Source organism: Callionymus lyra, chromosome 19 (assembly GCF_982586985.1).
Source record: "Callionymus lyra chromosome 19, fCalLyr1.hap1.1, whole genome shotgun sequence".
NCBI classification, from domain to species: domain Eukaryota; kingdom Metazoa; phylum Chordata; class Actinopteri; order Syngnathiformes; family Callionymidae; genus Callionymus; species Callionymus lyra.
In genome coordinates this window covers 8489014-8503474 of record NC_141836.1, presented here as the reverse complement: position 1 = coordinate 8503474, position 14461 = coordinate 8489014, and the positions used below count along the sequence as shown (strand labels likewise).

At 39.1% G+C, this 14461-nt stretch overlaps 1 protein-coding gene and 1 non-coding gene across 4 annotated transcripts in view; both read right to left on the bottom strand.

Moving 5' to 3' along the window:
* Positions 1 to 4699, bottom strand: part of flna (filamin A, alpha (actin binding protein 280)) — a 32962-nt gene extending 28263 nt beyond the window's left edge. For all 3 annotated transcript variants that reach the window (XM_087781621.1, XM_087781622.1, XM_087781623.1), the window contains exons 1-2: positions 4501 to 4699; positions 130 to 590 (exon numbers count right to left, since the gene is read on the bottom strand). In XM_087781621.1, coding sequence (XP_087637747.1) covers positions 130 to 499 — 370 coding nt within the window. In that variant the 5' untranslated portion in view covers positions 500 to 590; positions 4501 to 4699. The remainder of the gene's footprint in view (positions 1 to 129; positions 591 to 4500) is intronic.
* Positions 3924 to 4005, bottom strand: trnas-gcu (transfer RNA serine (anticodon GCU)). The gene has a single exon. It is a non-coding gene; the product is annotated as a tRNA-Ser (tRNA).
* Positions 4700 to 14461: the final 9762 nt, after the last annotated feature.

Here is a 14461-nt window from a genome sequence, read left to right as displayed (position 1 = left end):
CTCACTGATCCCCAACACTCCTTCACAAAAGAGTGGACTAAAGAAACTGCTGTTGTTTCTCATCATCATCATCCTCCTCAGGAGGAAACTCAAGTTAACAGTGAAGAGAAAGTATCACTAGAGACTCACCTATGGACACCAGCTTAATGTTCTCCTTGTCCAGGAACTCCAGCGCCACCGAGACGTTCTCCAGCTGCATCTGGCGGAAGGTGGGCCTCTGGTTGTACTTTCGGAACATCTTCTTCTGGGACAGAACCTCCAGCAGCCCGATGAGTCGCAGCCCGTCGCCCAGGTCCGTCTGCAAGTTTCCAATGCGCTTGTTGACGCATTTCAGGTGTTCGTTGCACCAGCGCGTGAAAGTGTTCTGCTGGATCTTCTTCCACGGCGCGTCCTCGGCCAGGTCCTTCTCTGTCGCGGGCATTTCGGCGTCCTTTTCCGAGGAGCTAGTGTTGGGAGCGGGCGCGGCGCTCTGGTGGAGCCGGGGGTGGGAACCACTCATTTTTATGGTGTCGGCTGTCTCCGGGTTCGCTGGCGGGTGTGCTGGGTGGAGTCAGATGGCCGCTCCCACTCTGGATCCCACTGACGTCAGTCTGTGAAGGCATCACAGTCAACATAAGGGAGGATTTGTAGCCTGGAGACACACTTTTACACCAGTGCGTAAACGCCACTTTGACGCTTTCGCCTTCATTCCACCTCAAACACGTCTGAGGCACTTTTGTCAGAACTTTAAATGATCAACAGAAGGTTCTTAAAATGGCCATGACTTCTGCCTATTATCCCTATCAATCTGTCTGACAGAAAAAAAGGTATTCATGGATGTGAGTGAAAAAACAAATAAAAAAATATATTTAGGGAGTAATGGTAATAATAATAATTCATTTTATTCAGGACACTAAGGAGACAGATTTAAAAACAACAGTGAAAAGGACAGTAAGACTAGTGAAGGTGAGGTTTTTAAGTGAACTACAAAACAAGGAATCTGTAAAAGAAGAATTACAGTTTTTAAAGGTGTGTTTTAGGTTCGTTTTTTTTTTTAAACAGTTAGTGTCAAATATCCAAGATGGCATTTCCATCTTCCATCCGTCCTCAAATGAACTTTGTTGCTTTACAAGCTGGAACAGCATGGTTGAGAACATTGATGAGACATTATCCAACTTGGCCACACAGCTGATTAAAAATAAATAATTTAGCGGTTGAATCCGTGACAGTTTTACAATAAATGTTATTAGCTTCACAGATGAATCCAGGCCAGGGAGGGCAGCGTGCACATGTTTGCATGCTATGACCTCATCCGAGAAAAGAGCTCATGAGTCTCCGGAGGCAGGGGAATAAATATTTGTGATATCTACAGGGACATGGCTTCACATGGCCACAGAAACTTTCCTTGTAAATAGGAAAGTTATTTGTACAGCAATCTGAACATAGTGCAAATATATTTGAATTTAGGTTTTAGTCTAGACTTTTTTTTGAGTCTTGGGAATTACTTTTTGATTTCTTAACAACTTTCCCTTGTGCCTCTAGACCACAATATGGCCAAAGGCATAGTTTTCAGCAGAGCTGGATCCTAGTTCTGTTGTAGTTGTGGGCATCTCCTGCCTTGGTATAAACTGTGTTCTTGGGCAGAGAAATACAATACAATACAAAATACATAGTTCAGTTCTTAAAAACACACACACACACACAGGGGGGCCAACTCCAGCATTTAAGCAAAAAAGTGTACTAGATCATCTTTAGAACATGTGGAAATCGTTACAGAACACGATAAAAGTAGTCAAGCTTTGACGTCAAGCTCTTTTTATTTTGTAGCTAATGTATATAACCAATATGAACAACTAGTCTGGAAGGGGCTAAGATTGTTGACACATGTGAAGGGTAACAAGGATGAAAATCAACAATAATGTATTATTATCTTTATTGGTAGGAGTCGTATTGGTATTATTTTTTATTAATATCACGGATGATTATTGCCTTGTTGTGTCACTGTGACAATTACTCTTTATTTCTATGTAATGACAATTAAAAACCTTTAAAGGGCATCTAACGTGAAAACCCAACTCTCATGACTCACGCTCATTCAAATGTTGAAGTCTTTCTCTCCATGATGCAGTAAATCCCTTATAATGATGATGATTTGGAGTTATTACTTTATAAAGTTCTCCCCCGTCTGAAATCTCGCAGAACAAGAGGTTATAAGAGCAGAGTCCATTATGACACCTCCTCCAGCCAGCTGTAATCACGCCCCGCAATGTTTATACAACGAGTCCCTTGTAGGTGGAGACTTCCTGGATTGCTGACGCGTGATAACAAACTTAGTTGCCCTTTAATAAAAGGTTGATTCCACAAAGATTGTTTTAAAAATGTTATCTCCTTGGTTTACTTTAGAAACCCACCATTGCAACAGAGTTGTGTGTGTGAGTTAACATAAATATTGCAAATGCTTTAAAGGGCAACATCCCATTAAACATCTCTGCTCATTATAAAAGCACTTGAAGCTCCCCACAGGCACTGGGAAGTCCCATAGACCCCCGAACAATATCCATCCAAATGAGAGCCTTATACTTCAGACAAACAAGAAGCAGGAACCTGCAAGTCCTGATTAAAAATGATAAAGTTAAATCAGTAAGTCAGAATGAAACATTTGCTTTCTGACTAAATAAGGACTTGGTAGCCAACATTCCTGAACAACGTGTGTGTGCTGTGTGTTTGTGTTGGTGTGTGTTTTGTCAGCAGGAATTTCTCTTGCTCTAACAGAATCTCTGCAGACCCCTTAGATTTCATTGCACCTCAATAAAGCAAGCGCAGAATTGCAGAATTGAGCAGTTAACTCAATTTTATTATTAACATCTGATAGTTACTTCTTGGTGAGGTCATACGGTTCTTGCTGCAACTAGTCACACTGTGGAGAGTTTGGGGTTTTTATCATTGAGCAAGATATTTACAAGTAAGAAATGTTGCAGCAGTCTAAATAGGTCTTTTTTATTTTAAATAACCTGGATTAAACGCAGGCACATACCATAAAAAGCACTATCATTTAAGTACCAATTAATAGCTTGATCACTTTTTTTGTGGTTAGAAGGAAAACCCAAGTTCTTTCTTAATTCATTTCTTAAATGTGTAGGAATGCTCAACATGACACACATCACAGTAAGTGAATATTGATGAAACCACAGTTTTATTTTCTATATTTAGCAGGGCAAGTCAATGTGCCAAGACCTCTATAACCTCCCTCACCACGCCCAACCAGCAAAAGAAGAACTGAGACCAGAGCAGCCGTTGATCATGAGTATTGTACAGGGGCACGCAGACAAAAATCAAATGTATTGTAAAACAAAACAAAAAACAAGACTTTGTAATAACATGCATCTTTTAAAGTTTTACATCAAAAGATATTTATATCAAAAAGTTCTTGCTTTTGATTAAAATAATATATTAAGGGAGTCGGGAAATCAAATGTTTAAATTTAAGTAAAAAAAAAAAGAATGCTATGTTCAAACTTTTTTTAATCTAAAATTAAAAATGGTGGTAACAGAATTGCGACACTGATTTCCTCGTCAAATACTAACCTTACATAAACAAAATAAACGCGATATTTTTGTTTTTCTAACCTAATTGTGTTTATTTTGTCTTGAAATCTGGATGTCAAAAGAAGAGAATCACACAATATATAACCAGCCTTAAGCCAAAAACTAAAGAAAGTGACTTGAACGGTTCGGTCATATGAAGGCATACCTGCATAGAAGGACTTCGGCACCATCTAGTGTCCATTTTGAGAATTGCTGGTCAAATAATTTCGGGGTTATTCTTCAATTGCGCAACGAAAATAGCTACTATCGTATACTTTAATCAAGCATGTCGTGTCAACAGTATAACATGTACAAATTTGAAATTAATAAAAAATGTATCTAATCAAGTAAAGAATATTTCGACGAGGATGGGATTCGAACCCACGCGTGCAGAGCACAATGGATTAGCAGTCCATCGCCTTAACCACTCGGCCACCTCGTCAGGCGGTGCACTTTGACAAGAATTGTCTAGATAAATTCTCAGAGCGGTTGTTCGGGGAGCTCGGCGTTCGAGAGAGACCACTAAGCTGCTCCCAGCTGTTAACGGAGAGACAATTTGACCTTTTTTGGTGCAGATTCACATGCGGACTGTACCACACGCGGGGGCGCTACTGTCGCGTCATTTATTCATTTAGGCACTTTTAACACTTGAAGTTTACAAATAACCATATTTTTCTTCTGAGAAAAAGGCATCATTTAAGAGCATTTTTTCGAGGACAGAGAAGGGATCGCGCAAGTCATAGGTTTTAGAAGAAGCGAGGGCAAACCTCCATCCTCACACCCTGACAATGAAAAGGGCTCGAGGGGTGTTAGGGGATCTGTGCCCCTGCAGAAGAGCATCACGTTCGCACACCGACCCAACTCGGTTCCGAAATAAAATGAATCAGAAAAAAAAAGTTTATACAGCAAACGGCTCCGTAGAGGCAAATCCACTCACCTGTGCTGTCGCTGTTGTCCGGACTTGTGTGTGTCCAGTCCTGTCTGTCGGTGCGTGGAACAACCCACTCGGATTTGTGTGAAGAGTGTGTGTGTCCCGGACCTCCCTCCCCACACACAGTCCTGCTGGAGAACAAGTGTGTAACAAAAGTTCTGGTGAGGGACAGAAGATAGCTCCGCGGCTCAGTGACTCTTTTCTACCTCTGGCTCTCTCTCTCTCCTCGACCAGAACCTTAATTGGTAAACGGGTCAAACATCGGAGGTGCAGGGGGTGGAACTCTTTATTCCACAGTGACGTCATGACCGCGCCCTCGGGATTTTAAGAGTATGATGTCATCGTCCCGTGCAGAGTTGGGATCTTTCTTCGAGTCTCTATGTAGTCATTTTTGTTTGTGTGTGTATGTTTGTCACTAACAATTTGACTGTTTTTATTTTCGTCTGTGTGAGCGACAAGCCAAGAACAATGTGTTAAAAGACCACCAGGAGGAATGTTGTGCATGGAATGCAGGATTTGCGCGGGGGCTCTTTTTACAGCCAATACAGAGATGTGAATTTAGTCAGAGCAGTTATTTATTACATGTTAATTTGACTCTGACTTTTAGTCTTCAAGAAACAATAAATCCGGGATTTTGGCCACACTATCCTTTAAATATAACAACTGAAACTACCTCCAGAACAGGAAAGAAAGAAAGTAGTGAAGTTAAATATAGTTCTATATTAAAAAATTCTAACCTGTAATACACATAATTAAGAATCAATAGCTCCATGCAATCAGGATTTAATCTAAACTTTAGATTAAATACCGATTTAGATTCTAAAGTAATAAATAGCAATTTCTTGCTGAATAGTTTCAGGAAATGTATAAAAGAATCTTTCCGACCATCATTCATGACAAATGTGTGAGAGGTTAGATGTCTCAATGTTTCCTTACCCAGGGAGTCGCCCAAAGTAGCCTCGTTCAGCTCCAGCCCAGCGTGACCCTGTACAGGGAAAAATGAATGAAAATACTGCAATAGTTACCCCTGCCAAGGAGGTCGTAAGGTAAGGTAAGGTAAGGTAAGGTAACACTTTATTGATCCCTCAGGAGGTTTCCTTCGGGAAATTTTTTTTTTTCCAATAGCCAATACATACAACAATTTTTTATAAAAAATAAAAAATAAATAAAAATAAAATAAGAACAAGAACATAAAGAGAAAGAACAAGATGAAACAATCTAATTCTAAAGATAAAGATAAAGAACATAGATCAAAGAAAAACAACAAAAACAAAGGATACAAAGATTAACATAGAACAGAACATCCAGATACTTTCACTCCACTCCTGCCCCCGAACTCAGAATTGTACACTTTAATGAAGCCCATGTGATTGTTTTGAGTTTGTCAGCCTGTTAGCAACATAGATTTTGGAGTTTTTCTTAAAGCCAAATGTTTCCAGGCTATGTTTAGGCACTGGCCTGTGATTGTGCTCACACCCGCATCACCATAGATCTACACACAAAATGATTAACACACTCACAGACGTCTCTATGCATTTGCCACAAACGATGACAATATCCGGGGTTGCTGACAAAACTATAGCACCATTGTACTGTGGCATAAAAAAACGTTTGCGACAAAATACCACAAAACTTATCTTCAGATGGAATGTGAGTGTGTGCGAGCGTGTGTGTGTTAGTCCTGTGCAGACATCAGAGTGTCTGTGACTCTGTCTTAGACTTTAAATCCACACCCGGTTTGTGGTTACAGATGATAGCAGATATTAAGAAGATGTGTGTGTTCAGGTGCTCCAGTGGTAGCAGTTATTTGAGCAGTAATGACAGTGAGTCGTGCAAAGCTCTCTGTTCATGAACTCATCTGGCCTTTTTTTTTTCAGCATCACCTCAGTCGCTCAATTGTAGTCTATAGGTTTTTCAACAAAAAAAGGTTCTGCAAGTCAGTAATTCATATTGAGGGAGATAACTCTTCTGATTTAATTAGTCGTCACAATTATTTGAGAATTCGCTCATTCACGAGCAGCACATACCACATGGAAATGTGACCACCGTCCATCTGTCCTCCCTCTCTCCTTAAGTGCTTTGTGTTTAACTGATTCGTCTTTAACAGGTCGTAAAACTCCACTTAATAATTCACCTTTCTAAAAATGAATGGATTCCGAACCGTTCTCCGCTGACTTTTGAGGGCTCAGGTTTTTATTGGCCAATGCTAACATGTGATTTTGTAACATCCCTAAAAGCACACAAGACGTACTTTCCTGACAACAGCAAAATGTCATTCTATTGAACTGGAGTGTGTTTGTGCTTCAAAATGTATGTTTCAATGTCAATGGAAATCTAAAAATGTGTTTTTTATTTTACTAAATAACTAAATTACTAAATACTAAATTTCCCAGTGTCACCAAATATATTCAATACATTTTTACATTCATTTTTTTAACCAAACTAGCTGGTTACCTCATCTTGTTGTTACAGGAGACATTACTCCTGGCTGTTTGGCGAGCCACCCTGGGTGATCATTATATTGTTTGTCATTCTCACCAGTTCCCAGGTCCTTGATCTTGAAGGATCACCGCCTTTGGTCACATCGGTTGCCACATAAGAATCATCTTGAGAACGAGTGAGCTGTTAAATAAACTTGGAAATAATTTGTGCATATCATTGTGTGTGTGTGTGACACACCCACTTTAAAACCATCCAGCATCCTTTTGAACATTTGTTGCTGCCTACTTGTGGCCTGTCAGCAAACCACGCTCTGAAGGAGATTCTTTACTCCCAATTATGAGACATCATGTCCTATAATGAGTCATTTCAACATGGGTGGGACCAGGAGTCCTCGTGGCTGAAATAGATTATTAGCGATTAATCAAACGTTGGTTACATTGACAGAAATGTTTCGTTCCGCCGCATCCCTCCAGAGGGATCAATAAAGTTTTTATCTATCTATTTATGTGTGTAACTTGAACAAGCTGCACACTGATGATGTCACTGACCGACTGGACGAGCTCAAGACCACAAACATGTGGATGTCATTACAACGAAACCATCCATTTAAAATTGAAACTTTTATCTGCGTGACAAACATCCAACTGTTGGGTCAACCAGTACTTCTGCAGGAGGTTTCCCAGCACATGGGAAAAAAGTCACATGAACAAATCAGAGTTACTGACAGCTTAATATTACTATCAGGGATGCTGCATATGACCCCCATCCCCCACCGTCTACGAGTTAACAAAGTGACCGAAACCTTCCTTTTAATCGCCTCCTTTTCATTTGCCTCCTCCTCCTCTGCTCTTCCCAGCAGTCTGATGAACTGTGCGGACACCGCAGAGACCAAACATTCTCCATTCTGGTGCCAAAATTCAGCCGGAGAATAAGCAAACAAACAATCATTCGGCAAAGACACACAATCTTTAAACAGTCATGCACGCACAAAAGCAACACCCAAATAATATAGACACAACCGCATCCAAACACACATGCACTTAAATACACATTCTTACTCACACGAACAAACAAAACGCGCACACACATATATGAGTACAAAGCAATGTGCTAGAAAACATGCACACAAAGACTGACAGTTTAAATATCCATACATATGTGTAAATACTTACACATGTGAAAACGTAGGCACATATACGGTATATTTAAAGACATACACACATTTATAAATTCACACACAGTCAGGATGTAAACATGTAACAACCAACAGCTAGCACACACTAGAATATACACTCATGTACACATGCAGTAGATGATCAGCACAAAATGACACATGAGATCAATATGAATAAATGTACCGTTAAAGGTCAACTAATGTGTTGATTTAAGTGTGTCTTAAATAGATCTTGGACTCTATTGTACTCATCAGTATGTGTCAGTACAAAACTCTCTTTTCTTTGTAATATTGACATAAGAAAATGTGCTTTGTTTTTCTGGAAAATACAGTTTGTTAACCATAACCACGCCCACTCTGCTGTGATTGGTCAAGCATCAATGTTTGTCACCATAATAATAATAATAATAATAATAATCTCTATTTATAAAGCGCCTTTCTAGACCAGGGTCACAATGTGTTCTCTGCACCACTAAGGGACTCGTTGTATAAAAAAGCGGGGCATGATTACATCTGGCTTGAGGAGGAGTGAAGCAATTATTATGTCATAATGGACTCAACTCTCGTAACCTCTCGTTCACCCAGATTTCAGAAATAACGTCACCTACTGCATCTTGGAGAGGAAAACTCTTACACATTTATATTGAAAATAATTGACTTCATTTCATCAAATAATGCTGAGAATATCTAAAAATATTTAATTTAATTCAATTTAATTATAATTGATATTGATAACTGAAAAGAAGTAAGTAAGTAATAGTCATTTGTAAAGCGCCTTTCTAGACCAGGGTCACAAAGCGCTTTAACAATCGAAGAGCAAACGATTGGCATGTTTATATACTTCCAAAATCAAATATATTTGCATATACACACCATGAACATATTCTTAATGCAAACATGACATATCTTCAAACACAGACACACACCCGTGGGGCAGTTGTAAAAAGTTATTGACCTGGGGGATCCCGGGACGATAAGACGCCAGAGTGGAGACGTGAACTTGTCTCTACGAGGTCGTGGTTCTGACCAATAAGATGGACACAGCAGGAGGCGCGCTCTTTATTTGACCTTTTAACAGAGCCCTCCATCAGCCCACACGGTTTAAGTACACGACTGGAATCTAAACAGAGACCCGGAGAAGACAGATGGACATGAGGACATTTGCTTTGGTGGCTCCTCGAGCTGACTGTGTCCATATTAAGAAACGCACAGAGGCCGGAGGAAGCTATGGTTGACAAATGACACTGAGCGAGAGAAAGCTGGATCTTTTCCCAGATCTGTGGTTTCTGTCGGATAACAAGTAGACGCAGCTGACACGCGGCCGTTGTGTCCGAGGTGTTCGGTTGAAGGTTCAGTGAATCTGGTCCATCAACAAAACTGTGTTTGTTGTGTGTGTCTGTGTGTATTCCAGGGCTACGGTGAAGTTAGACAGAAGCATCCAGCATCAAAACAAGACCTTTAAAAGGAGACCTACCATTTAATACTTCAACATCCATAATACACAATTTAGTTTATTACACTTTTGCTAAACTAACACTTGCTTAAGCAAAATCTGATCAAAATAAAAAAAATGTACCTAAAAAAAAACGATTCGCTTCCATCAAGCTTTTTGTATAATGGAGTGAGAACATTCATAAATATAAGTTTAGCGAAAGCACCAACTAACACATCAAATTGGCCAAAAGAAGTAAGCATTTAAACACTTGGAATTCTTTAAAAACCATCGCTCAACATGTCCAGAATAAATTACATAACAGTTCAAACAACTGTCACTTGATCCATTTTAAATCACAGTTGTGGCTCAAACAGACAATAATAGCTGTTTTTAACGCTGGGAATTTTTGCACTCTTGGTGCTCATTTCCAAATTGTCACGGAGTGAATGGTGTTTGATTCTGTGTCCATAACACTTCCAAAATTGGAAGAAGTCATGCTACATTTCTGAGCAATTGGTTGAGAGCTCTGAGCTTCAAGAAAAAGTTACGCCCTCACAATGTTGTTCTGTTTTTGCAAGTCGACAAAAGAAGCCAAATGTTTACTCACAAAAGGAGAAAGTTCTAAGTCCACATAAGAAATGAGAGTTCAAAACCAGATACAAGTGATAGCATCAAAGTAACTTAAGGTCAGTGTTGCGGGCAGACAGAGGAGGTCTAAATATGTAGTCAGATGTGGAGACCAGGTGAAAATATTGGAATGGTAAATTGTAAAACAGCCACGGATACTTTCAAGGCTCCATTAATCTGGATCTTTTGGCCGAATAACTCGAGCTGTGTAAAAATAATGTGATAATAAGTGAAACTGGAGGCGAAAGGTGGTTACTCTCTCAGACTGAAGCTTCTCTAACAGTTTCATCTCCACTCAGCTTTAAAGAGCCTTTTAATCTCCTAAATCTGCTAATGTGTGTTAGGGGCATTTAACAACCTGGAAACACACACATGCAGGCACCCCTTGACAGAACCACACACACTCTGAACATTTAAACACTGGTCTCTATCTACAAACACAGCCTTTTAAGGTAAGCGCTCCCTTCCTCCCTCTCTCTCTCCCTCTTTCTCTCCCTGCACACCGTCCTCTCCTTCTCTGTTCTGTAACTATGTTGACTCCAGTCTGACTGGACCCCCTCCATCACACCAACACCCATAAGTTCTCTTTTCTCCCCCCCCCTGTTCCTTCAGCATAACCCCCTCAGGACAGCCTCTGTGACCAGTAACCCTCTGGGGTGAACTAAACATGCCAGCAAAACAAACTGAGTCACATTTGTGAAAAATAAACATCAGCTCTTTAAACATATAATCAATCCCAAATAAAACAATGTTCTCACCATAATACATCTATAGAGCTGGCATCTGTGCGAGTGTGTGTGAGTGTGTGTGAGTGTGCGTTTGTGTGTGTGAGTGGGGTATAAAGATGAAGAGATGGCTCCAGTAGTTTTGTCCATATAAGGGGGCAGGAATGTTGAGCGAGCACAGCTATGAATGACTGATCTCTGCCTGTTATTCTCCTTCAATAACTTGCTATAGCCTTAAATCTCCTTTGTTTCTTTCATGTTAACACACATGCTGTATCTGCACGCTATCATTAATCATGTCAAAACATACAAACATTCACTAGGAGCCATTATTCAGACCCTGGAAGCGCTCCATGACATCATCATGACCCCAAGGATTCGTCATGCATGTGCGTATGACGTCTGTGTTTGTCTATAAGTCCTCGCTCACTCATCGAGATGACTTGGTGGGAAAGTGTGTGGAAAGCTGTTGCACAATCGCACACAATGGGATGAAGAGTGTGATGCCGGCACTGGTCTCCACTTAGCTGCACATGATGAAACACAAGATGACACTCATCCCTCTCACCTGCATCCAGAATGGAAACAGATGTGAGGCAGAGAAATAATGATGTCATACCAGGCCCAAAACACTGTCGCTGTGTGCGCACTGTCCGAGCGAGTGTGTGCCTCGACCAGGGTTCTGGTTGACCTGTGTGATCCGTCTCACGTCGGCCCGGCACCTCTTCCTCTAATCATTCCGCTCATTTTCCACTTCGTTTCCTCCCGCTGTCTCTCTCTGCCTCCCCCTCTGGCATGAAGCATGAAGTCACAGGTTAGATATGTGAACTTCAATGTGATAACAATACTGTGAGGTCAGACCGGTGAGTCAGTGAGTAGCAAAGTGCTTCAGAAATATCGCAGTTACCGACTAACACACTAAAAATGTGAACAGTCAAATCTAATAAAAATATTAGTCCAATGATCAAAGCAAATATTTTGTTAGAGGAGACAATGTTATTTTTGGCTTTTTGGCTCACAAATCATATTTTATATGTTACTTTACTTGTTATTTTATTGTTTATAATTCAATAAAGTGTGTCTAAAAAAATAATGATCTATTAATATTTAACATATATTCACAGCGTTTGTTCATTTTGGTGTAGCAATTAATCTCCTGGTCGTTAGTCGGCAGCAATTATTATGTCTACTTCTAAATGAACAATTATCTCTTGCAGATTTTTCAATGATGACTGAGGACAAGAGGATACAGTCCAAGCCAGCTGCTTTTAAAGCTGATGTTTGGACATATTTTGGTTTCAAAACAAATTAAAGCAGTTACAACTTCGTCAAGAGTCATGATGTCTGTAAATTGCATAAAGATTACAGTGAAGTACTCGGAAAATGCTAAAAACATATACTTGTTTCTACAATATCACAATATATAATAATATATCGTATCATTGCCCCTTTATTGTGGCGTATCAAATTGCCAGAATCTTGTTCGACCACGTAACTGATTTTTATGTATATTTAGGCAGAGATTTCATTCCCAATTAAAAAACATTATAAAAAGAAAAATGTTGACAACACAGCCCATAAGAAGCAGTTATCTTTAAGAGATTTTATTGAGTGCTGCTTTTTGGACTTTTCTAAACGAAGAATGGCGTTTGAGCTGCAGCAGTTTGAAGCCACGCAAGTCAATGGTAAATCTGTAATTACCTTCCAGTACCCAGACAATCTCAATCACCTCGTAGTGATCTGGTTCATGAGCAAAAAAGTCAGTCATGCTAACCATATTTAGTGAAAATGTAAATTCCTAAATAAATAGATATCACCTTACTTTGAAGTTGGGAACACATTTTCACTCTGGCCTGGGAATGTATCGCTCTTTAATCACAACTGCTTTGTGGAACAAGTCATCGATTTAGCTGCACAAAAGAAAAAAAGGCACACAAGGACAAAATAATGCATTAATATTAGGATTTGACGATGAACAGAAATCGTTCAACATCACCTCATAAATACATAAATACCTTAACGTTGATCAAAGTAAACACTAGGCAAGCGGGCAGCGTGTGGACCCATGCCAACTATGAGGCATTATTTCCTCAGCACCAGTGCCAAGATGTCCGATTACAATGTCAGAAAGTAGAGTTAATTCCTATGAGAAAAGTACCAGACCTTAAAAAGGTGTCTGTCGTTCAATATAGAGAAGCAACTCTGTAGTCATAGTACTCTGAAACTACTTTTTGTCCAAAACTAACAGCTTATCTTTTGTTACAGGGGGAATGTAATCTCTTCTCTGGGTCCATTTTGATGTGCCAGGAAAACCTTTGAAGAATTCAATTTGACTGTTTCCAGAGACTACTACTAGACGACCACAACGCTCTCCTCCCCTACAGAGGCAAACTGGGGCCACAGAGGCAACAGTAAATGAATTCCATTTATAAATTCTACATCACAATAAATCATGACCCACTGATCTGAAGTGAAATTAGATTTTGTAATCAACCTAACAAAGTATTCAAGTATTAAATATAATTAAGTGTAATCTTAGGCAATGACACAAAGCTTACTCAAACATACTTACTTTCACACAAGGGAAAAATACAACTTTTATCCATAGCATTTTGGATCAATTGGAAAACATGTCAAACTACTTCAGACATACTTATGGATATCATCAACTGAATTAAACTTGACACTCCATATTTATATTTTATTTATTTATGGCATTTCATATTAGAATTTAAAATGTTAGTTGTATTTTTCAGTTTTTACATTTTTGCTTGTTCTTTACAAATTTTTTTTCCTAGCTTGTCTTTAATAAACTGAAATAAAAGATAAAAACAACCAGAATTGCAGACACTGCATGATTTATGCAGAATTATAATCTAGAAATTGTAAAAGATATTCAAGCAAGATGATACTTTTTGTATATATATTTTTATAAATCAAATACCAGGCAAAAGCAGTACAAAAGTATTAAAAAATAAAATAAAATGGAAGTAAATGAGGGAGTTAGAGGATTGAAAACTGAAAGAGCATATTTGTCTTATATATAATTATAACATAAATGATGTTTGTCGCTGATGTTTAGTAGCCATAGAGAAGTTGGAAAATGTATTCATGAGATTTATTGTTAATCATAAATTCGGAAGGAAGTGAGAAGAGTGTGTCATACTGAATGGAAAATGTTGACCCACAATCCAGGACTCAGACACAATGAGTTTGTTATGGAACCTAAGCAACGGTATCCTAAACCACAGGACAGTGTGAAGACAACAAATGGAAAAATGAGATCTCATTACAAGGAAATTATGTAAAAATGAATCAAGTTTGAATTATAGAAGTAATGAATGCATGGAAGCAATAAAATGTTGAGATAATATTAAATCCAATTCATAAAATTTGTATGTAACGTGAACAAAAGGATTCAAAGACAAAAAAGGAGCATTTTACCAAGAGATGTGCTTTTGTTCCAGATGGGCAGCAAAAGTATCACAGTCAGGATGGACGTTCATTTTACAAACAATAACGACAGTTGGTGGTTAAACATCAGCTGGTATGATACGATGGTTT